Source organism: Ovis canadensis, chromosome 5, assembly GCF_042477335.2.
Source record: "Ovis canadensis isolate MfBH-ARS-UI-01 breed Bighorn chromosome 5, ARS-UI_OviCan_v2, whole genome shotgun sequence".
NCBI lineage: Eukaryota > Metazoa > Chordata > Mammalia > Artiodactyla > Bovidae > Ovis > Ovis canadensis.
In genome coordinates, this window is record NC_091249.1 from 70,634,884 (window position 1) to 70,660,218 (window position 25,335).

The 25,335-nt window shown below is 42.0% G+C and overlaps 1 protein-coding gene across 11 annotated transcripts in view; it reads right to left on the reverse strand.

Annotated features, from left to right (window-relative positions):
• PPP2R2B (protein phosphatase 2 regulatory subunit Bbeta) overlaps positions 1-25,335 on the reverse strand; it is a 478,597-nt gene that overhangs the window by 115,641 nt on the left and 337,621 nt on the right. For 9 of the 11 annotated variants that reach the window (XM_069592340.1, XM_069592342.1, XM_069592347.1 and 6 more), the window contains 3 exons: positions 15,509-15,606; positions 12,148-12,313; positions 5,697-5,809 (listed from right to left, as the gene is read on the reverse strand). In XM_069592340.1, the coding sequence (XP_069448441.1) occupies positions 5,697-5,809; positions 12,148-12,313; positions 15,509-15,606 (377 nt within the window). The remainder of the gene's footprint in view (positions 1-5,696; positions 5,810-12,147; positions 12,314-15,508; positions 15,607-25,335) is intronic. The other 2 variants (XM_069592348.1, XM_069592349.1) reach the window with 1 other exon arrangement.

Sequence of the window (25,335 nt, forward strand, 5' to 3'; positions counted from 1 at the left end):
TGGGCATATATCCATACAAAACTGTAATCCAAAAAGAAATACGTACTGCGGACTGCTTTTCTAAAAAGCTTCTTCTCTGAAGGCACTTGTTTTTTACTGATGCACAGCTAATTTACAATGTGTTGGTTTCTGCTGTGCAGCAAGGTGATTCAGTTATATATAGGTCTACATTTTTTTTGTATTCTTTTCCATCATGGTTTTTCAGAAGCTACCGAGTACAGCTACCTGCGCTATACAGTAGGACCTTGTTGTTTTACCCCTTACTTTTTGAAGTAGTATTCCCACACCCATGGATCTTCTGTCTGCCTCCTAGGGCTCAACACTGAAACATTCTCAAGGGCTACAAGAGCTTCAGTGCTACTGTGCTTATCCAAACTCTACCCAGCCTCCAGAAGTTAACATAATATTATAATATTCACAATAAGAGAGGATTATAAGAAGAAACAAAAAAAGGGGCAGGGTAAGGATAGTGAGAGTAAATGGGAAGATGTGAGTGTGCTGTTTTCCCTACAGAATTCTAGGACAGTTTCTCTGAGAAGGTGGCACTTGAGCAGAGAAATGAAGGAGTGAGGCTTTGGATGATCCAGAAAGGATAACAGAACCTACTGAGAGAGTCACTGTCAGGACAAGATGATACAAGGATATATGATCCAGCATCTGGCCTGTAGTAAGTACTCGAGAAACATGGCTATTATTATTATTATCAGCTATAAGGAATATCCATTAGAAAGCCTGAATTTATTACATCCCCTTCATTTTACAGAGGGCTGGTTATGGCAAGTCACAGGTTGGGAGCCCAAACCTTCCAGACTCAATATTTGTATCATAACTGGTTCAAAAGCACATTTCCACCTGGCCTGAGTTTCCTCAGCAGCTGAGCCTAATGAGGGAACTAATAACTCCAGGCTCATTCTGCACGGACACACGCGCTAAGTGTGATTTCTCACCGCCCAGCTCCCCTCCTGGGCTAATTAAATTACTTCAACGGTGAGTTTCTGTTGCCAAGAAAGGGCCTCCTAGCTGCAGGCTTTGGGAAGTTGAAAGGAAGGGCATGGAGAATCTTGCTAAGTAGAACTATGTAAGACCTCAAGGTGAGGTCAGAGGTCTGGAAATGTGTGTGCTTGTGTGGATGAGAGAGGAGAAAGGGAGAGAGAGACACACACACATAATAAGAGCACTGATTATTAAGAAAACCATTTCAAGGCCCAGAGTCTGTGTCCAAGGTGAAGAGCCATAGCTCCTGATCTTTAGTCCCAGCTTGGAAGTACCCAGGTGACAGACACTGGGTAAAGTCATTTTCCCTCTCGGAGGCAGCATCAGGTTGAAGGGTTCAGGGCCCTGTAGATCAGGGTTTGACGCTCAGCCTTGTCTGGTCTCAGACATCTTACTGAAACTCTGTGAAGCTCACAGGTCCAACAGAATTTAGCAGTGACCTGTACCTCATGGACAGCCAATGCAGGTACAGCATGCAACATGGCATACAGTCAGTACGCAAGAAATACCAGCTCCCAGCATCTCTACCTGCCAAATGCCAGTCCTGCCTTCCTCATTGACTGGTCTCAAGACAAGTCAGGGAATTAGGTAAGTAAACAATTTGTGATAAAAATGGTATTTTACAGCTTATAAGGTGTTATTATTAAACTCTCATCATGATTATTACTTTGAATGTTATAATACTTAGTAGGAAATACAGGGTTCATAGAAATGCTTCTCATAGTCTCTGTGGGTAATGAGTGAGTGGATTTGAAAGGTTATCTTGCATGAAAAAAGGAAAAAAAAAATAACCACTCTCATACTTTGAAAAGCTGAGCCTCCCAGCACTGAAACATAGCAAGTTCATTACTCAGTGAGGATTAATTAGCTGTCGGGTATTATTAAATATTCTCACTCTCAAAATCGACGTAGAACTGGAAACTATGAAAGTGAACGAGAGGTAATCACAGGACAGGGAAGGGGGAAAAAAGCCACAGTTGCTGGCAATGCGAATTTCAAAAGCAGAGCATGTTAGTAAATTATGGTTGGATTAATATCACATCAGCTTATTCTGTTTGGAGTCCCTGTTCTGACACGATGGTTTTCAGGGTTGCCTGGTGTTTCTTCTTCTACCACTGGAATCAGAGAGAAAGAAGGCTGGCCTTTTCAGTGTTTGCACTGAAAGAACAACGGAGTGTGGATGTTTACACTGAAATGAGGATACTTGAAAGCCTAGGAAGGTAGACGAGAGTTTTACAATATGATAACGAATGCATTTCATGAGTTGGTGTATTAACTGTTGAAATGATCAAAAAGTAACAGAGGCTCATAAAAAGCTACAGCCTGGAAGAGCCTTAGACATGCTAAAAGTCCAGGGATAACAGATCCCTTTGTCTCACTCACCAGGGGCTCATGATAAAAATACTGATCCCTCTGGACCCCTCAACTTGCTGCAGAGGATCACTGGGACTGAGTCCTGGGATCTCCATTTATAACTGGCTTCATTTATAACAGTTGCAGGACCATTGCCGTTGTGTGATCCTCTGTTCAGTAGCTTAGAAACTAAGTGTGGAGAGAAGAAATGTGATGCATTGGCCCAGGGTAGTTCACTGGCCCACAGAGAGTTAATAAGACACAAGAACCAGAACTGGGGTTTTCTAAGTCCCAGCCAACCAGACCCAGTCAGGGTCTCCTTCCATGTGTGATATGTATAAGTCCACTTTATAACATCACTGTGTCATTCTGGGGACAATCTCTGTGCTAGTGAAATTTACAGTCATTTTCTCCTCTTTATCATGGGAATGGAATTCTCCTAGAGGCTAAACAGATGTACGAAATCTCACTGGAGGCACGGACAACTGGAATTCATAGTGGAGCCTGGAGGTGGCACCTGAGAAATTCCATCCACAAAGTGAACAAGAGAAAGGTAACATCTGGGCAGAAGTTCACGTTATAAACTCCCCAGTGGCCCCCTGATTCATTTCCCGCATAGGACTGCAAAGTCCTGAGGGGTGAAATGCTATCTCACTCTTTCTGTATCACCAGTACTGTGCTTGCCACTTAGTAGACATCAGTCAATACCTTAAGTAGTGATGACAACAGTATAAAAATTATATGAAAAGGAAAATAGGAATTTTCTCAAACATGTAGACAACCTACTATCACTAGGTGGTAATCAGTTCAGATCAGTTCAGTTCAGTTCATTCGCTCAGTCGTGTCTGACTCTTTGTGACGCCATGAACCGAAGCACACCAGGCCTCCCTGTCCATTACTAACTCACAGAGTCCACCCAAACCCATGTTCATTAAGTCGGTGATGCCATCCAACCATCTCATCTTCTGTTGTCCCCTTCTCCTCCTGTCCCCAATCCCTCCCAGCATCAGTGTCTTTTCAAATGAGTCAGCTCTCCGCATCAGGTGGCCAAAGTATTGGATTTCAGCTTCAGCATCAGTCCCTCCAATGAACACCCAGGACTGATCTCCTTTAGAATGGACTGGTTGGATCTCCTTGCAGTCCAAGGGACTCTCAAGAGTCTTCTCCAACACCACAGCTCAAAAGCATCAATTCTTCAGCACTCAGCTTTCTTTACAGTCCAACTCTCACATCCATACACGACTACTGGAAAAACCACAGCCTTGACTAGACACACCTTTGTTGGCAAAGTAATATCTCTGCTTTTTAATATGCTGTCATTGGTCATTACTTTTCTTCCAAGGAGTAAGCATCTTTTAATTTCATGGCTGCAATGACCATCTGCAGTGATTTTGGAGCCCATGAAAATGCTGCTGATGAGAGTAATACTAAACCATTAATACTGAATCCTCACAACAATCCCAGGAAGTAGTGACCATCCCTTATCCCTGTGGTGCAGATATGATATGGCAGGCATGAGGCACTTAAGTAATGTGTCCAAGGCCCCAGCCAGAGAGGAATGGAGCCAGAATTCTATCCCAGGACAGACCAACTCAATGTTCATACTCTTCACTACTCTGCCTTTGGGTCTCCAAAACCTCTGAGCAGTTAGAGCATTGACCCAGTCTGATAAGGTGGATGTCCAAGGCCATTCTCCATGTTGAAGGCACAGGCAGACAGGAGGAAACAGCCACCAATGTTTGTTGGCCCAGAAGAAGCTCAGCAGAAGAGCAGGTATCAATTACTGCTGCATACACATGCAACAGCCCAGGTCTATAGCCAGCAAAGAGCGTGCTCAAAAAGCATTTGCTGAATGACAGATGAGCAAGTGAATGAATGAACAAACCGACAAGCCAGATAATCGTGGAACTCAGTGATCATTCAGTTCCCACATCTCTCTCTAAACGTAGGGAAACAACCTTTTTCCCATAAGTACTTCTGTGTCTGGGCTTCCTATGTGGCTCATTGGTAAAGAATCTGTCTGTCAATGCAGGAGACATGGCTTTGATCCTTGGGTCGCGAAGATTCCCTGGAGAAGGGAATGGCAACCCACTCCAGTATTCTTCTCTGGAAAACTCCATGGACAGAGGAGCCTGGCAGTCTATAGTGCATGGAGTTGCAAAAAGCACTGGACATGAATTAGCTACTAAACAACAACTTCTACATCTCTTTCCCTAGGTTTTGGTCTTTAGTACAGCTGCTGGCATCTGAAAGCACATATTTTACCCAATTCAGGAAGTTGCCTGGAGCCAGGGCTGGTCTCAAAACCTGCTTGCTTTACCATTCACACTAAGCACTCCAAAACTAAAGTCATCACCCAGTCCTAAATCATTTTACTCTTTATCTAAGGGGCCATCCTTTAAAAGTCAGCTTTTAGAAATCCGTTTCTAACACCATTTCCCTGCCAGACCTATCCTGGTCTCCCAGAACCAAACATAATTTCTTCCTCCTTTGATCAAATTGCAGCTCTGACTCTCACTGCATTTATCTCCTTCTGTGTAGTGTTATAAACATTTACATATTAGTCCTACACATCCTCTTTTCTTACCAGACTGTGCACGTCTCAATGGCAGGGAGGAAGCTACCTAGACTAAGAGTAGAGATCATTTCTGGAGTATCAGCCAGGGAGTAAGAGCTTTCCATCCATACTGCATTTTAGCCTTAGTGAGGTACTAGGTTCACTGTTTTACAGACAGAGAAACTAAAAATAACTTGCATGACTGAAGTTCAAAAACAGAATGTGACAGGAAATGTTACTTAATACTCTAATGGACTATATGAGCAAAGAATCTAAAAAAAGGATGGATATATGTATAACAGATTCACTTTGCTGTACGCTTGAAGCTAACACAACATTGTAAATCAATTATACTCCAATAAAAATTAAACAAAAAAGGAAAAAGGAATGTGACTATGTAAGTGGCAGAATTCAAATCCAGGCCTGTGCCTGTTGGATTTAAAAGTTCATATCCTGCATCAACCAACTTCCCATATGAGTAGTCCCATCCCTGTACCTTGAAGATGCTCAAGACGCTTTTGATGAAGGAAAGAGGCTGAGGCTAGGAACATAGAACTGTGTAGTGGTCCTGTGGGCAAGTCCTTGGTGACAAAAGGAAATGCGTGGACTTACAGTCATCACAGCTTGGTGCCTTCTTGCTCCTTCATCTGCCGCCAGAGACTCAGGTAGCCTGGGTTTCTGCCTGATCTCCCTTCCTCACACTTGAGAGTTGTAACCTTCAATAGCAGCCAGTGTGTGGCCAGACTTCCCCTGACTCTGGTTGCCAAGGAAACTGAAAGACAGTTGTGCTCACCCGCAAGGTGGTGATGGTGGCAGGATCTCGCAGCCGGCCCTCCTCATCTTTCAGATTGTAGCCTTCTGGCCTCTTATCACGCTCGCTGACTTTCCACAGCTTCACAGTTTTATCTGTGGAGGAGACCATGATGACAGTGAGAGTAAGCTCGTAAAGAAGTCTATTTTTTCTTTTTGCAGGATGGGCGTGGGGTGGTGGGGCAGGGAAAAGTGGAGGTCAGTGGACGGGACTGCTATGGAAGCTGGCTCACGCCAAGGACTACAGTGTGCACATCTCAAGGTCTTTGAGGGCAGAGTTCATGCTTCCAAAGAAAACCATTAATTGTGCTGAGAGAAATGGCTTCTCTGACAATGGACTGTTAAAGCAATAGCTTACACATTAATTGGATTCATTCAATAAAAATATGCCCTGAACCTTGAATAAGAGTAGCCGCAACATGTATAGAATTAACGATATAACCATGTTCGCAATTGCCATGGAGAATTTATTCAGTGTTCACAATAACCCTGAGGCGTAGGTCCAATGCTTGCACCCCCCCACCCCCACTAACACTGTCCCTAGCATGACCCAAAAGGCCCTCCATCACCTGCACCCCTAGGGCCTCACGCTGTATGGCCTCACTGTCCACCGTACTCTCTGCCACCTCCCATATTTCTGCCACCTGGCTTCCTTACAGCTCCCTGCATGGGCTAACCCTACTCCTGCCTTTTGCACTAGCTTTTGCACTAGCTGCACCTTCTGCCAGGAAAGCCCTTTATCCTCTTTTCACAAGATTTGTTCCTTCACTTTGCTCTCTCTGTTTATGTCCCAACTTCAGAGGAGCCTTTCCTAATTAACCTACAGAAAGATGTTTCCCTCACCATTCTCCACCCCCTCTTCCTGCTTCATTTTTCTTCCAAGTACATTTTACTACCTAGCATCTTAGTTATCCTGCCTTCCTCCCTAGAACATAAAATCATCGAAGACAGGGATTCAGTCTGTTTTATTCCTAACTACACCTTCAAGCACCTATGATGGTTGTCGTCGTTCAGTTGCTCAGTTGTGTCTGACTCTGTAACCCCATAGACTGCAGCACTCCAGGCTTCCCTGTCCTTCACTATCTCCTGGAGTTTGCTCAAACTCATGTCCATTAAGTTGGTGATGCCATCCAACCATCTTGGATGTTCAATAAATATGGGGTGGGGTGGATAAATGAATGCATCTCATTTACACAGTGCATCTTGCTAGCAGTACTCAGGGAAGTAACATGAGAAGGAGATTCATCCAAATGCTTTCCCCTTGCAGTCTCTCTTCTGAGTCTCTGGCTGGAAGTGACTTTTCTCACCTTTATACTGTCCCAGGACTTTACCCCACCTCCTGACCCCTGTCATTCTCTATAGCAAATAAAACAGAGGTGAGGACTCGAATGCTCATGGGAGGTGGTCAGTGCCAGGGGAATGAGGGGGAATGAGCGAAAGGGCTGGGGTTTCAGGGGAGCTGGAGGTGGCATGCCCCATTTGCAGGCCCTCCATTCTATGTTTTTTTTTAAAGTAGAGTTGACTTACAATGTTGTGTTAGCTTCAGGTGTACAGCACAGTGATTTAGTCATATATATATCCTTTTACAGATTCTCTTCCCTCATAGGTTATTACAAAATGTTGAGCATAGTTTCCTGTGCTGTGCAGGAAGTAGGTCCTTGTTGCCCATTTAACATATAGTAGTGTGCATATGTTAATCCAGTTTTTAAGGAAACATATTTGGGTCAAATAGATCATGCCTGTGACTGCACGCCTTTGTAGGCCTTTCTTGTCAGATCCTGCGTTCGCTATCTATTCTCATTTTTCTCCTGGATGGCAGGGACTCCGTTGCCTCCTCTGTGTCTTGTTCTGTGCTTGCATGGGGTGGCTTTGAAAGCAGACAACCTTGGGCCACATTCCCACTCCAACTCTAGCCACCATGTGGCCGGGGACTGGGATCCCCACGCAGTAGGTGCCTAACTGGTCTTGGAGTGGCACACAAATGAGAGTAGCAGATAGGCCAGGAAAAGGGGTGCAGGACAGCCAGCTCAGTTTGAATTGCAGAAATAGGAGTAATTTTTTAATATAAGTATGTCCCTAATATTCCAGTCTTACAGACAGAGATACTTAACTTCTCTATGCCTCAGTTTCTTCATTTGTAAATTGGGGAAAGCAAATGTCTTTCTCATGGGACTCTTTGAGGATTAAATGGAAGACTGCATGTAGAGAGTTTAACCCAATGTTGGGTTTCTAATGATGGTTCACAGATGGCGGCTGTTGTTGGCATGAGGAAACTGGGCAACTATTCTGCCATAATAAGATGTTGCTCTGACAGCATGAGCTGCATCCCATGACGACATCAGCACATCCTATTTCCTCTCTGCAAGGCTGTCAGGGGAGGAAAGCCACCCCTTTACCCTGACTGTGTTAGGATTCCCTAGTTTCTCTGCTCCTCACCTCCCTCCTCCATCTCCCCTCTGCAAGCGCCCTGTTCTCAGTCTGAAGAGCACCAACCACATGGTGACGTGGGCTTCCCGCCATAATCTGGCTATCTAACAGAGAAGGGCCCCCGCTTCCTAACATGTGGGCATCACACAGGCTGGCTGTGCCTGCTGGCATTCCTGTCAAGTCTGCTAAGGGTAAGATCTGTGCTTTCAGCCCAGCTTGTACTAGGACAGAAGGCAAAGAAGCCTCTCCTAGACGCTGGGTTGAATTTAGAACTTTCTATCAATGGTCTTCTGGTCCTCCCCTTCCCGAATACAGACTGCATAGTGACCTGCTTTTTAAGGTGGGAAAATGAAACTTGGGCCATATTTATATAGTCACTTGATTAACTACGAATCAGATATCAGAGTAGATTAGCTACTAGAGCTTAGAAGAACCCAAATCAGTGAATCTTAGTACCAATTATTTTTTATTGCTTGGCTTTGGAATGTATTCTATCCTAATGGCAAGACAATTCTCATATTTTTCTTATTATGAATGATAAATTACTATACTAAGAAAGAGAAAATAGAGGTAAAACATTAAGAATAAAAATTCTTAAAATCCCTCCAGTCCAGGACCACCATTATTAACCACCATTATCAACAGTTTACAGTACAGTTAATAATACAGTTACAGTTTGCAGTATTTTTTCTATGCATTTTTTGAAGAGGGGTACAAACCTATAATAATATCACATACATATATTTATATTTCTCATTTTATTGTAAAACTGGTGCATATAATTGTAGAAAATGAAAATGAATATAAAAGTAAAAAAATAAAACTTTCTCAATTCCACTAGACAAAGACAACTATTATGAAAATTTTGTGTATATCCTTATACTACATTGGATGCCGAATTATATAACTGCTTTTAATAAATGTAACATACTATACATAGCTTATACTATGCATTTCCCCCAATCATTTATCTATTTATACCAACATCTATCTCCATATAATGTATAACTGAGAATTAGTTAAAGGTCTAGGAATGGAAGACATTAATAAACTATAGAAAAGTCATACAATGGAATACTATGCAGTTATTGAAAATGTTACAGTATTTTAGGAGAAATATTTCACAATTACAAAGATATTCCTGTTACTAAATGTTATATTATTAAATTAAAAATCTGGTTGCAAAGTTATAGAATATGTCTCACTTTTGGTAAGAAACAGATTTATCCATGTCACTTTGCTATTCCTTTTAAAAAGCCATTAATAGCGGTTCTCTCTGGATAGGAATACTTTCCTTATCTTCACTCTGCTTCTCTGAATTTTCTAAATTTTTTACAATAAACAATTATTACTTTCATAGCATGGAAAACAAATTAAGTATACCTTTTCATCTGACCATAGGTATTATGATAGAAGTAGACATCTCAGTAACGTAATGTGTCTTCAGCTGGTGAATAATTTTAAGGTCTAGCTTCACAACTGAATGTTGGTTTTATTTTTCATTAAAAACTGTAAAGCTGGGACTGTATTCTAACAGAAGGTTAAAAACTGTACCCAGCTATAATGAGATAAGCACAATTTTTTAAAGATAATTGATGGTGAATTCAATTCAATTCCCCATGGTCATGATGCCTGGAGTCATTCTTGACTTTATTATCACAATTTTTCTTGACTCAGTATCTTGAAGCTTGTGGATAAAAAAGTCTGAGAAACATGGGGCTGATACCATGAGTAATGGCTTTTTCTTCCTTTCGGCTGGCTCTCTGAATAGTTTATCATTACTTGTGGCACCTTTAAACACAATCTTATCATCTATCTTCATTTTCTCTTTTGTGCAGTAATTCCGATTGTCTTCCATTAATTTTTGCATGTTAACCTATTTGGCTTAAGGGGAATTCTCAACCTCAATATTAGTATAAAAAAGAAAATCATATATGAGCATGGGGATTTGTCTTCTAAGAATCATTTTGAGATGCTGGTGGCATATGAAATAGCATCCCAAATGGGAAGATAATATCTTTGTTAATCAAAAAACTATTTAAAAACTCAATTAACAGAACATGATGCTACATAATTAATCTTCATTGCATTTCACTGGTTCCTTCCCCATCCCCCCACAAAGTACTTAATATGCCTTTTACGTCTTTAACTTTTATTATAATAATCAATAGGCTAAATTTCATAATACAAAGCTAGCCTAGAGAAGATAATCAGATACTTTTTCTCTGCCTGAAGTAATTAAGTCAAAATCATCAGAAGTTTCTTCCATCCTAAGTTGTGTTGAGTCTGCTGAGCCTTTGAGTAACACTTACACAAAACTAAAAGAGAAGAACTTGAAACAAATTCACTTTTGGGATATCAAGATCAGAAGATCTCCTGGATAAGGGAATGACAACCCACTCCAGTACTTCTGTGTGGAGAATCCCACGGACAGAGGAGCCTGGTGGACTGCAGTCCATGGGGTCCCAAAGAGTCGGACACAACTGAACAACTAACACAAAAATGTAAACAAAACAATAAATACATTTATGAGGAAGAATTAAATTACTTGGAATCTGGAGGAACAGATGAGTGGAGATCTGGTCATGTTGAGATAAGCTATGCTTGAATAACCCTATGCTGGCTATTTCAGAACCAATACTTTATAGATTTATACACTGGCTTTTTACATTTGAGGGATTTGGGGGGTTCATATCCATTAAAAACTTTCCTTCTTTTACCATAATCTTAAAATAAAAATTGTAAGAACTTAGAAAATGAAAACAATAAAAGTAACAAATTGACAAGTCACTCATAATGCATAAGATTACTCACGAAAAATCTTTCAGTGTGTTTCATTTCAGTCTTTAAAAATGTTAATATAGGCTTGATCATTGTATATACACAGTCTGCATTGTGTTTTATCTTGACATATGAGCATCACCCTTTCTTAATAAATGCTGGAGATAGGCAGAAAGCAAACCCAATGTTTCTTGATTTATACTTAAACGTATACTCCTCAAAGACTCAAACAGAGGATGATGAAATAAGCCTCTCTCCAGCTTATTTGTTTGGCAGAGGGTGTTTAATTTTTGTGTACTAATCCTCTTAATTGTTATGCTATTCAACTAGCACCCTTTTGTATTTGATTTTATTCTGAATTGTTCTGAGCATAGATGGCTTCTTTCAAGTAGGGTATTAAAAACCTTTAGAGTTGGTAATTCCACTGTATAAAAGCTTAAAGATTAGTATAGAATTAAGCTCTCTATGCAACCCTCAACATCCTCTCTCTCTGTTCCATTTATATCAATTTCCCCCCCAAACCAATAAATGATGTAAGAAAAGTGCGGAGGGAAAAAGAGAAGAACCCATTATTTGATCCATTTTTTGATGGCATCCCTGGGTTGGGAAGATTCCTTGGAGAAGGGAATGGCTACCAACCCCAGTATTCTTACCTGGAGAAGTCCATGGACAGAGGAGTCTCGAAGACTATAGTCCATGGAGTGTCAAGGGCTGGACACGACTGAGTGACTTTCACTTTCTATACTTTCCTTCCTCTCTTCTTAACCTATGTTCCTAGTAGGGAGCTTGCTTGTGTCAAAGACATCTGCTTTCCAAACCCCCAAATATATTCAGGGATTAATAACTTCTATTGAGTGTGCCAAACATACAGGGAAGGCATGTTTCGTTTCCTGAAACGTGTTCCCAGAATAACATTCAGTGAATCTTAAGACAGGAAGTCACATTCCAAAAACACCTGGAAATAATCTGTATTTGTCAAAAACTACAGATAACAAGTCTCACAGAATTCGGTCATAAATTTGTTATTTTTTAAAAAAGAGTAAGTACAATTTACTGAGTTTCTATTCTCAGTCAGGCACTCTGCTAGGCATCTTGCAAGTATGGTTTCTACGTTTTTCAACAGCCGGCAAGGTAAAAAGGAAAATGGAGGCTAAGAGAGATTGAAATATATGGTTTGCTGACTATATCTCTGAAAACACCAAACAAGGTAAGTCACCTTCACATACCATTAGTAGACAGAAGGAAGTAGGCTGCATTCTGCTGAGGGAGCCATCTTATTTTATTGATTTTTTCTTCTATTTCTAAACTTTTCAGGTAATCGAACTCGGGTTCATGGCTCTGGAATGTGCTGTAAACATTGTATTCACCCCTACGATGAACCTGATTTTTACTCTGTAAGAAGGGAAAAAACACACACACCAAAGATTAAATCATGTAAGCCAACTGAAAATTCACCAGTTCCTCCTTTTCTTGAGCAGGATCATGAGAGGTGGGACAGGCAGACCCTGTCCGAGTGGGCTGAGGGCAGGACTATGCTGACCACAGGTTCCTCTTCAGCTCAGTGGCCTCATGCCATTTGATTGTGCAACCCTGGTGGTAAATACTGGCACCTCCAATGTTTATATATTTTTATTTATAAAGTATATACATAAACTGCTGCATGGACATAGGGTGTACATCATAAAATATATGTAGAAATGGAAGTTGAAGCAGGACACCAGTTTTTTTTAGGTGACTGTGTTACACAGCATGCAGAACTTCCTAGGCCAGGAATCGAACTCACACCCCCTCAGTGGAAGCGTGGAGTCTTAACCAGTGGACCACCAGGCAAGTCCCAACAACATGATGTTAGAATCAATAGATGTTATAATATTTTGTGTCCTGATGGATGTCTCAGACACCCTCAGGAGTGAGTCATCCAGTGCTGATGTCCAGATAGATGCATACCAGTCCTTTACGAAGAACATAGAACTGTAGCATCTGCACTCCTCACTGGCCTTTTATAACTCATCAGATCTTCACAGATTCTCTGAGAGGTGCCCAGGGCAGGGAAATGGACCAAACAGGCTCAGAGATATTAAAATGACACGCAGCTTATTAGGATCAGATCTCTCCCTCTCCTTTTCCCATCATGAGTTAAAAAACAGACGTGAGGGCAGAGAAGACATGCAGATCATTGGGAGAACTATGAGACTTTACACGGGCTTTCCCTTAGCATCGATTATGCAAAGCGCACACAGTAAATAAATGGTGAGAGAACAGAACATGAAGGGGGGAGGTGTGGAGAAAGGGACAAGAGAAAGAAGAAGAGTGGACAGGAGGAGAAGAGGGTGTGAGAGACAGAAAGGGAAGAAGGGAAAGATGGAGGGGAGGTTTGCATTTTAGGATCTTGTGACCAAGAGCCTCAAGATTCAGGCTTGGGAAAATTGTGTGCACAAATTCATATCCAGGTCTTATTAGGCATTTGTCATAGATACATGACTCTTAATTAAAGTCTTAAATTAAAAAAAAATACTATTTCTGGGTGGATACTGGACATTCAAACCCAAGCCTCAGTTTACTGATAGGTGATGGTACTGATGCCCACGTGTTAAAGGTACTCGTGAGGACATTGAGGTTCTTTAAGCAAATTCTCCAGGATGGTGTCACTCAAGCATTCATATACAGGAGTCACCCACAGAAGCTGAGAGGAGACCTGACTTAGATGTTGCCACATGTCTGTGTTTCTCAGGCTCAGTGTTCATTCAACCCCAAGCCTTGCCACAAAACTCAACAGTGAACGGCACGTTATTATCTTCAACATTTTTTCCTTATTGAACAAAACCCTCGCCTTTGGAAAATGTGTCCCCCTTCAGTCTACTAATGAATCAGGCTTCCCAAATATTTCAGTAAATTAAAATAGGTAAAACCTATAAATAGCTAATGGGAAACACGGAACTGAATATTACTGGCAACATGCTGCCTTGGGTAATTTATGCTAAACAGCTCCTCTGGTTTCTCTTTATCATTACTATGAACCTAATTGGATTAAAAAAATTGAAGAAGGAGGTTTAAAAATCAATTTTAAAAGGACTTTAGAGGTTGACATACTTGCTCCTGTCCTGTTTACTGCAGAAAGAGCTAGTCCACCTGAACAATAAATTTTTAAGAGCCTTGATTTGCTACCATCCAAATCAGACTGTCAAGTGTGTGGAGTATGTGCCAGACCAATTAGCAGTAGGCAGCTCCAGAAAAGCAGGAAAAATTCCAGGTCACGAAGAGCTATTAGTTTCTACTTGCCAACCACATTTTCGTGTTTCCAGGGCCAATGGAATAGGCTGGGTGCCTGAATTAATGCTGAACACTTGAATTCATATAGAACCCCGAGGGATTACCATGCCCTTATAGAAATTAATTGCAAATAATGTGCAATTACCAAATATATCACCTCTAAATGAGACTTCCCTTTTTGGAGGGGAGATGGAACACAAATGGCTTTGAGGCACAAAGCAGGCTTTAAATTGCTAGGGAAGTCTCTTGTGAAGCCTCCCTCCCACACAGGGGGCCTCCCGCTATGCCGCACAGGGTGAAACCTCTGAGGCAGGCAGTAGCAGATGGGAGAGTCACTTGAACACAGACTGGCCTGCTGTAAGCTTCAGGACCATGCCAGGGGAGGCCAAGGGAATAAAATTGGGCCATAATTCTGTTTTGATGGAGCAGAAGCAGACACCCCAAAAAACCTCAATTTATATGAAAAAGAGAAGCGATTCCTAGTGGAACCCAAGTCTCAGGAAGAAACGGGCTTTTCAAGATTCACTGGGAGTTAACGACTCCTGCTTGTAAGGCATAGAGGATTCAGCTGCAGGGAACTTCGTGTCATCCATAGTAAAGTGTCGCCTTCCCAGGCGGTGCTAGTGGTAAAGAACCCACCTGCCAATGCAGGAGATATAGAAGATGTGGATTTGATCCCTGGGTCAGGAAGATCCCCTGGAGGAGGGCATGGTAACCCACTCCAGTATTCTTGCCTGGAGAATCCCATGGACAGACAAGCATGGTGGGCTACAGTCCACGGGGTCACAAAGAGTTGGACACAACTGAAGTGACTTAGCATGCACGCACATATTAAAGTGTGAGCCATGTTCTTTGCTCAGATGTCATTTTCTGGGATTTCACTTGCTTTGATAGAGGGAGCTACATTTTCTTTTCTGACCCAAGTTATCCTTTCAAATCTGTTGGGGAAGGGCTGTATCTTTTGTCCCAAGTATTCTGTTAGGAGTCCCTGAATTTCTATATCCAAGAGAGTTAACTCTACTGAGAAAGGAGGTGTTACGCTCTACAAGCGCCTGTGGAATTTTGCAGATCCAGAGAAGTGAGGTCGTTTTGAATGTGTAGTACCCAGGACTGGAAAGGAAGACCTTGTCCAGAAAAGGCTCTAATTCCAGGTGCTTTTGTGAGCCTGTGCAACTGTTGATGTTAATGACTTTTTGGCAGTTTTTAGTTTGCAAGCCAAGCAGCAAGGTTAAGGGCGACACATAAGGATTAAGAAACAGTGGGAGGCCTCCTTTAAAAAGAAGAGAAAATGGGCATTTTGCATTCACTGCCACTTACCTCCTGCTCTCGTTGAAATATTACAACCCGACCCCCCTTGTCCCCTGTCGCTAGTAATTCTCCCGTGTGGTTGAATTCTACCGTAGAGATAATGTCAGCTGAAAAGAAGAAGACAAAGGCAATTTAAGTAACTGCACACTTACTTTCAAACGATAGATAATAGACGTACTTTTCTGTGCATTTAAGGGCTTAGGGCTTTGTCTCTGCCGTGGAATTTACAAGGATTTTATGTCCTGTATTTGAAGTGCCACTAAAGTGGCACTTGGGGAAGTAAATTTCCTAGATGCCCGCACTGCACGGCGGTCTCTAGGAACAACTGGAGAGAACAAAAGGAAAAAGCACGTTCAGATTCTTTTGTTTTGGGCAATAGAAAATGAATTTCCTTATGGCTCAAGGAAATGGCAATTTTCTTTGATAATTTCTACCAACCACAGACTCTTTTCCCACCCATGGCCTTCTGCATCCTCCTTTCTTCTACAACAAGAAACTTCCCCAAATGGGGTTCAGTTGTGGAATCTAAATGAGGACTGAAGGCTGATAAGCAGGGCTGAGATGCTTGAAGCTCAGACATCAAAAATGAAGGGACACAACTCAGAGGAACTATCCGGGAAACGCCAGGAGTTGGAAATTCAAGGAGGAACCCTGGAAATGCTCTGCCTTTTCTGGTAAGCCCACCACACCCTTCTGGAAGAGCAGGGCTTTACTGCAACTTGAGGAGAAAGGTGCTGAGAAAACAGGGTCACGAGGTCAGAGGGAAGAGGGAAATTTGTACTGTATATCTCTAAACAGAGAAAATACACAGGCGCCAGGAACTCAGATCACAGATAATTGCTGAAGGAATGCCAGCCTGCCAAGCCTTTCTTCAATACTGGTTATCCCTGGAGGAACATGGACAGGTAAATTACCTATGATTGGATTTATTAGGGCTATTTTTAGAAAAATGTCAGAGGTTAATTCCTCTGCAATTATTCCCCCACAGGGCTCTAACAATCACTACCGAGAGTGCAAATGAGTTAAAAAAAAATAAAAAAGGAGGCGGGGGAATTATGACTGTGGCCTTTGACAGTAGTACTTTCTGAAGATTGTGTCCATGTAAGGAAAGCAAAGGGGAGACAGTGAGCTGGAAAACTAAGGCAGTTATCCCTGAATAATTCAAATCTCAAATCTTACTTTAATATCATCATTTCAGGATTTTCTTTATATGCCCGATTGATTTAGGTAAGTAGTGTGAAATTCTCTACTTTGCTTCTAACTGTCCTTTTCCATACATGAAAATGTTTTGAATGGTCATTCTTTGTGCAGAAGAAAAAAGAATAAGAGATAACCTATAATCACTTTCAAGCCAGGCGCATTTAAAAGAATAATTCATGATTTCTGCTCTGGCGTCTTAGATGACTGACCCCAGTGGTAGCAGGTTCAAATCCTACAGGGCCATGAGGGAATGGGGAGTGAAGGAAATTAGGTGAAGTAGGAAGCTTGCATCTCCTCTTAAAAGACAAGTGGCTACTTGGCTCAAGCCAACTGTGTTGCCAGATATTCTGATTTTTTTTAAAAAACCTTTTTATTTTATATTGGAGTATAGCTGTTTAACAATGTTGTGAGAGTTTCAGGTGCACAGCAAAGGAAATCAGTCATACATATACATATATCCATTCTCCCCCACACTCCCTTGCCATCCAGGCTGCCACATAACACTTAGCAGAGTCCCTTGTCCTATACAGTAGGTCTTTGATGGTTATCCATTTAAAATATAGCAGTGTGTACATGTCCATCCCAAACTCCCTAACACCCCTTCCCCTCATTTTTCCCCCTTGGTAACCATAAGTTTGTTCTCTAAGTCAGTGAATCTGTTTCTGTTTTGTAAACAAGTCCATTTGTACAATCTCTTTTAGATTCCACAAATACAGGATGTCATATTTTTTTTAAAGAAGCTGGAAACCCAGAGCTTTACATGAAAACCTCTTCAGTTTTATATATTGGCAACCAATGATTTTTTTTTTGAGTGCCATGACATTAAAAAAATATGTAATCCTATCAGATTAAAATGGTTTGTGAGTCACCCGCTTCTGACTTCTAGTCTCTACAGTGCTCCTTCCAGAAAAGGCCACTCCATTCCTTATTGACAGTCTCAACTGGACATCCCATCCATTCACTCAAGAAGAGCCCTCCAAATGAACACTACCTTAAGGAAACACAAAATAAGCTGCATGGCTATTCCCTGATACAAGTTTAGAAAACCTGTTTTTAGAACAAGAGCCCGAGGAGGAGCAGGTGAGCCCAGCAATGCTGGGAAGCCAGTCACCTTGAGGGAATGATCGACCACTTTCCTTTGTTAGAGTTTGTGTGTCTTAGCAAAGCACTCTCATGTACAGAGGGGACAAGAAGCCTGTTTGTTTCCAGTTGCCTCAGAATGCCCCGCTGAGAAACACTCGAGTGTTAGGAGACACTTCTCACATTAGCGGCTGCTCTGGCTTTTCAGTGAGTGGCTAGCAATGAGGTTATTCACCAAGCTTCCTGGCTTTGGGGAGAAGCTAAAGCAGACACTGCTGATTCTTTTCACTTCCAGGCTTCTTTCAGGCACTAAAAAACGAGCCAGACACCTTCCGGAGGGAAAGAGAAGCAGGGAGTAATGAGAGGGTGATGGGAGCCCAGGCTCGTGAGTTAACAGCGCCATGCTCATGTATTTAGGGCTAAGATTCCGCTTCCGCTTGTGTGTATGTGTGTGTGTGCTAACTCACTTCAGTTGTGTCTGACGCTTTTCAACCCCATGGACTGTAGCCCACCAGGCTCCTCTGTCCATGGGATTCTCTAGGCAATACTGGAGTGGGTTGCCATATTCCTTCTTCAGGGGAGTTTCCCAACCCAGGAATCGAACCCACATCTCCTGTATTGCAGGTGGATTCTTTACCCACTGAACCACCAGGAAAGCCCCAAGATTCTGCCCAAGGGTATCTGAAGCCCTTCCTCTCAGCAGCAACATGAACGCAGACATTGGAGTTCTACACGGGTTCTAGGGCTAGTGTATTGAACTAAGAAATGAGTCTTCCCTTTTGGTGACACTGAGTATTGGAAGGGAGAGGTAAGTAACTTTTTCTAAGATTGGGCTCTGGCTCAGTTTCTAAGAAAATGTCACTCCAAGTGAAACAAAACTCAGTCTCCCAAGGATGACATGCATATTATCTTTCTGCCTGGATTCTGTGAAAATGTCTCTAAGATGCACAGGGCAAGGTGGGATTCAAACTCAAGTCTAAGCCACGTGATCCAAGGCAGTATTATTAGAACTCTGCACTATGGGCTATCAGGTTTGTCCCCTGATATATATAAGGAGGTATATAAAGGAGGTATATAAATGCCTGCTTTGTTTTCCAAGTGTTATCATCGTGCTATGTCTCCCTCGAGGAACTTGACAGAGAAAGACTGACTGGCATGGCAGGATGCTGAAATCCCTTAGTCTTTTGCCAAGTTCTTACCTTGCTTTTAACTCTGCCAGGGAGCTGGTCTGTATACTAGGCTGTTTATATCTGGGTATTGTCTTCTTCCCTTCAAAACGTATGCCATGGCAACTCAAGTTAATACCTGTTTTGAACTTTTGCGTTTCCTGACTCATTTATCATGGCTAAGCCAATAGGTGTAACCAGAGTATTTTTACTGCCCTATCCATCTTTTGCATATCTTCATCTGTGACTGTTTAATAATTGATGCAAAACTCATGAATCACCCCACATTCCAATTTCAAGAGAGGGAAACTTTGGATACAATGCTCTTGTGCTTGCAACATGCTCTTGGTAGAGCAGTGTAAATTAGAAAACATTCACTGCTCAAGACAACATGACTTCTGTTGAGTACAGAAAGAGGATATGGCAATAACAATAAACCAACAAACCCAGAGACAATAACGTCTTGTGATATCTTGGTCAACAGAAGTCAATCATCAAGTTCAACTAAAGTTCAATTCATCAAGTTCGATTAGAGGACATTTTGCCTTTAAATGATAAGTATTCACCACATCTCATTTTCTTAAGGGTGCAGCCGAGTCACGTTATTATGCAAAAAGTTATATACTTGAGCATTTTTCTCTCTGTTCTATAAAGACGTGAATGAAGTGCATGTTTTTTACTAAAAACAAAAAGCAGAAGCCAAAAGCAGTTATAGAGGTCAAGTGTAGTTAACATGATTTTTTTAAGGAAGCCCTGGGAGGTATGACGTTTGCCCTGCTCCACATCTGTTCGTGCTGATTTAATTTCCACTAGATGGTGGCCTGGTAACCCCATTTCTAGCGCAATAGGAACTGTTCGAATCGGGTTTTTCACTTTCAAAATCAATCTCACCATCCTTCAAAGGTTCCAGACTAACAAGTTCACACATAAAGTTTCCAGTTACCTGAATAATAGAAACTGACTTGGCATTTATATGCACGTGATTGTGAAGTTGAAGAGAAGGAAGGATCGATCCTCTTGCTCATGCTGTAGACTCCCCTGGTGCCACGCTAGGCTGGAGTCTGTGCAATGCCAGGGCTGACTATAGTTATTAGGCGCTGCGTAGTTCAGTAGCAGGGTGACTATTTTGATGAAACGATGCTCAGTGTAGACTTAGGACCTAAACCCAAGTCCTCTGATAGGACAAGATCTTACTGACCACATCACTAGCACTGACCTCTCAGCATACTGACCACATCACAAGCACTGACCTCTCAGCATCCATCACAGGGGTTAAAATAAGAATGTAATACAATTTAGCCTTCAGAGCCCATTACATGTTTTATCTTTCATCTTGGAAACATCTGGAGATAATACGGTAAGGTCATATACGGTACTTGTATCAGTGGATTAGTTCTCGGTGAGCAATATTTGGCTTTCTTCCTAACAAGGAGGTCGGTTCTAGCAGAGTCTGCTGTTTCTTCTGCCAGGGCAAAGATACCAGCAAGAATGGGAAATGGGTTTCCCAGCTGATGACAATGGGGCAAAATGGCAGTAGCTGCCAGCAACTCCGTGTAAAGGATAGGGGGGGTGCTCTTCAAGGCTGAAATGCTGGGGTTAATTGCAGTGGCTTCTGCAGTGAGGGGACTTGCGGGGTCTTTGTCACGCACACAGGGGTTTCCAGTTAGATTGGCCCTGACTTTGTGGATCATTAAACAAACGGGATTCTTAGACTCCCCAGTGGGAGTTAAAACAACTCCTTCCATCTTTACAACATTGTGGACTCCTCCTTGGGTTCTGGTTCACAGTCCAAAGTCAGCATCCATTTCTTGGAAAAGGTTTTCTGTGGATAACTGAAATAGTACACTGAAATATATTTCCCATCAAAATGGCAGGGGGAAAGGAAGTCTGGTTTTGGTCAAACAAGATATACCCAAGTACTGCTCTACTACTGGGATCGTGTTCAAAAGGGTTACATCAAAAACATGTTAATATATTGTAAAATTTTAAAAAGTCAGGTAATAAAATAATATGCCTAAAATGATCTCAAATTTGGTATTTTTTCCTAAACTGGTAAGTTTAGGAATATGTGTTTAAAAATATGTGGGCTTCCCTCGTGGCTCAGTGGTAAAGAATCCCCCTGCCAGTGAAGAAGCCGCAAGAGACTCGTGTTCGATCCCTGGGTGGGGAAGCTCCCCTGGAGAAGGAAATGGCAACCCACTCCAGTATTCTTGCCTGGGAAATCCCATGTACACAGGAGCCTGGTGGGCTACAGTCCGTGGGGTCACAAGAGTCGCACACGACTGAGCAACTGTGCACATACACAAAGCAGTATATACTTCCATTAATACCAAAATGATGATTAGAATATGACATGACATAGCCCCCCAGAGAGAGTAATTAACTCATATACACACAAATAATCATAGGAAAATGTCTGTCAGAGAGAGTACCAAATGATATTGTTTTGGGGTAGGACACAGATGTTTAAATTTACTCTTTTATAGTCTTCTAATTTTTCAGTATTTTCTAATTTTTTCAGTTCAGTTGCACAGTCATGTCCGACTCTTTGCAACCCCATGAACCGCAGCATGCCAGGCCTCCCTGTCCATCACCATCTCCCGGAGTTCACTCAGACTCACGTCCATCGAGTCCGTGATGCCATCCAGCCCCTTGATCATAAATACGTGAACAATTTTTAACTTTTAAGCAATGTTAATTGACTTTCAAATTGAATACAAGATTTTAGCATTTACCTCAGTGACTTTTTAAAAATTTGTTTTTTAATTCCCATATGATAAAATTCACTTTTTGCAGCATATAGTTTTATGAGTTTAGATAAATGCATCTAGATGTGTATCTACTATCACTGTCATGAGACAAAACAGTTTAATCACCCTCCTCCTAAAAAGTTCCTTCATATTGCCTCTCTACAGTGAACAAGTTTTCAAAAAGGAATAAAATTATGGGAGTGAAATGAGCTGACAGATATATAAGAGCTTCCAAAGGAGTGTGTGTAAATACAGAGGTTTCTCTACACACATGGTTCAATTCAATTTCTAGTCAATGATCATCTTCTAGCTAGCTGGAGTCAGATTTTATTTTTTCATCTTATTGCTTAGATATTATCACTATTTGTAATTTTGTTTTTAGAGTATTGGGAAGGTCAATTCATCAATATATCTTTATTAACCTATATCACAAACTAGGTTTATACATGAGGTTTTCTGCCCTCTGACTCAAATGTCCCTTTGCCTTTAATTGCAATGCCATCTGAGTCCTTGGTTCAGTAGCATTAACTTCTTAACTTGACATTACTTGTCACTTTCCTTTAGCATGGTCCTAGTGAAGATCTCCTGGGGAAGGAAATGGCAACCCACTCCAGTACTCTTGCCTAGAAAATTCCATGGATGGAGGAGCCTGGTGGGCTACAGTCCATGGGGTTGCAAAGAGTCAGACACGACTGAGCAACTTCGCTTTAGTGACAATAGTAGTAAATAGCAAGTTCTGAGAAGTGATAGCGAATGGATCTATTCTTGCTCACCAATTTTGGTCTATTGGCAGAAGCTGCCCGTTGAGAAAGACTGAGGTCATAGCTGGGCTTGGTGGGAGGGTGTTGCGATCCATTGGTCAAGTCTGCCATGAGCACTGGCAAGTGAAGAGGCTGTACACGTGCCACATGCTTGCTATACTGACCTAGTACATAGAATATACACGTTCTGTTGGATCCAGAGTTGATTCCTTTGTCGCCTAACTGGTGTCTGCATTTTAGCTACTGAATCTATTCTAATCATTTGGATATGATTAATTCTGTGTATACTGGTATAAACTTCAGTCTGGCGCTAGTAGTCCTCTTCTAGGAAAGAATGCAGGTAGAAGGGTCCAACAGCCCCAGTTCCCCAGACTTTATCACAACCGTTGCTTCTTATTTAACCACAAGCACAGTGCTGGAAAAGGGGCACAGTTTAAACGTCAGACCTGTGAAGACCAAGCTCATGAAGGGCAGAGAGTGCGCTGTGGCCAATACACTCGTTTGGCTGCTCCTCTCCACTGCCTTTCTTCCTTGCTTGTCCCACTGTAGAGGCTGAAAATGCGAACTGCTTCTCAGCCTCTCTGGCTAGGGATGGCCATGTGACCCAAATTTGGCCAATGGGGCACATAGAAAAGTCTCTTGGGGGGCAGGGAGGCAAAAATCTGGGAAAAAATTTTCTTCCCAGAATAAAAGGAAGCAAGCAAGTGACGGGAAGCCTTCTGGCTGCATTGACACACTCCTTGTACAATACTACTTTGGATGTGGTTCTATGTAGCCATATGTGGAGCTGTGGCAGCCATCACGTGACCATGAGGCACTAAGTCTAAGGCCAAAAGTCTGAGTCTGACAGATGGAAGAAAGGGACAATGTCCCCAGTGACATCACTTAACTGCAAAAGCCTACCGTAGGGACAGCCTAAGTCTGGACTTGTTAAACAAAAGATACCTAGCAGTTTAAGCCACTGCAAGATAGATTTTTTGCTATGTGCATCTGAATGCTTACTAATAGACATGGCTTTCCATCTTTGTTTTCCCGACAGCATTGTGTACAGGGCCAGATTATTAATGTGCATTGAATTGGAAAAAATGATCTCTTGTCCTGCCACCTCCAGGCACAAACTCTCATACTCACATTTTCACTTCCCTCTATCATACAATCAATTTTCCTTCCTACATACTTAGTTTCCAATATTGAAGTGTTTGTTTTTTCCCTCTTCCCCTGTGTGGCAATGGTGCATTACTTTTTGACCATTCAAATATGAAATCAGTTTACTGGGATAGAATGCCTCCCCCTACAATTTATCATGGTGTCCATCATAAAATTATGACTTCAAATGGACTTAGCCATATCCTCTGTTGGAGCCAAGTTTCTCCCAGCTAATGTGTAGTAAGCCCACCATGCTTGCTGAGCTGTGAAAATCCAGATGGTAGGAAGCAGGTGAGTAATGAATGTCATGCTGTTCCCATTAAAATGCACACAGCTTCCCCACACTGACCAAATCCCTAGCACTAACCAGGTCTGAGACAACCCAGGACATGTGGGTTCATGGAGATTGCCTTTCATTCAAAACAAGTTCCAGCAACACAGAAACTGAGAAGAGAGACTTTTCTGCTGGTGGAACAAAACTTGCCTAAAGGGCAAAGGAATTTGAAAAACTGTAAGTCCTCTAAGTACAGAGAAAGCCAGTGGGAGCTCGGTAGCAGTCCAGACTTGCCCTCAAGCCTGTGTGGTTTACAGTGGAATCTGCTGGAAAGGTGTCTACCATCTGTCACCTACTCTTTCAGAAAGCAGAGGAGTAATTAAGTGCTCAGGTGATACAAATTCTGTCAATCATTCAGATCTATTATGTACATAATATGGGATCATCTAGCACTGACCTCAAAGTCAGTGGGACCCCAGGTCCAAGATGAGAAAACCCATCACATCTGTGGGGGAACAGGAGCTCCTGGGCAGGCATTGGAGTCTCTCGGCATGTCTTGCATCAAAAATTTTGTTGTACCAGATTCTGTGAACTCAGAAAGACATGGTACCTGCCTTGTGGGAGCTAAAGGAATTTGTGAGTTGGCTCTAATGTCACTTTTTAAGGGAAGCCTTGCACGACTTCTCCCCAGACGTAGACAAGTCCCTCTGGGAGGCAGCCTCCTGGCTCCCTGTACTTCTGCTCCATCAGGTATCACTGCGTATCTTTACCATTTATTACAATGGTAACAGAGCCATTTTAAATGCCTTTCCCGGTCTCTAAAATATAAACTCCATAAGGAACTTGTTCATCACTAGAAAGCCCAGTGCCTAGCTTAGTGTCTTAGTATATAGTAGATGCTTCTTAATTTTTTCCTTTAATTGACCATCGAATGAGAGCCAGAAAAGCCAATGTCTAAGTGGACCAACACATAGAAGATGGATAACCCCAAACAAAGTATCAGTGAGCAAAGCATTTATGCTGGATGAATGTAAGAAACATTTTTAAGGCGTGTGAGGCAAGGGGAAGCTCTTATTTGGAACAGTGAGTATTGTACAACTTTAGAACAAGATGGTTGATCAGTAAAGAAGAGGTTTTGTCCTACAAAGTGTCGGTAGCATTGGCACGTTTCTATAAATCGTAAGGAGAGAAGAGAGTGGATGGGTTGGTGAACAGAGGGTTCTGGGATAGGGTGTTAGTTGGGAGAGGGCATGTAGTAGCAAGTGAATTTTGAGCAATTAGGTCTGAGATGCAAGGACTCTAATGAACACCTATTATGTGCACATCAGTGGGTTGGGTACGAGGGATATGCTAACAATACCTACATGGTTTTTGCCTTCAAGGAGCTTTCTACCTAGAAGACTAGGAGGTAGTGCTAAATTGGGATACATCAAAATAATGTCGGAGAATAGGTTGTTCA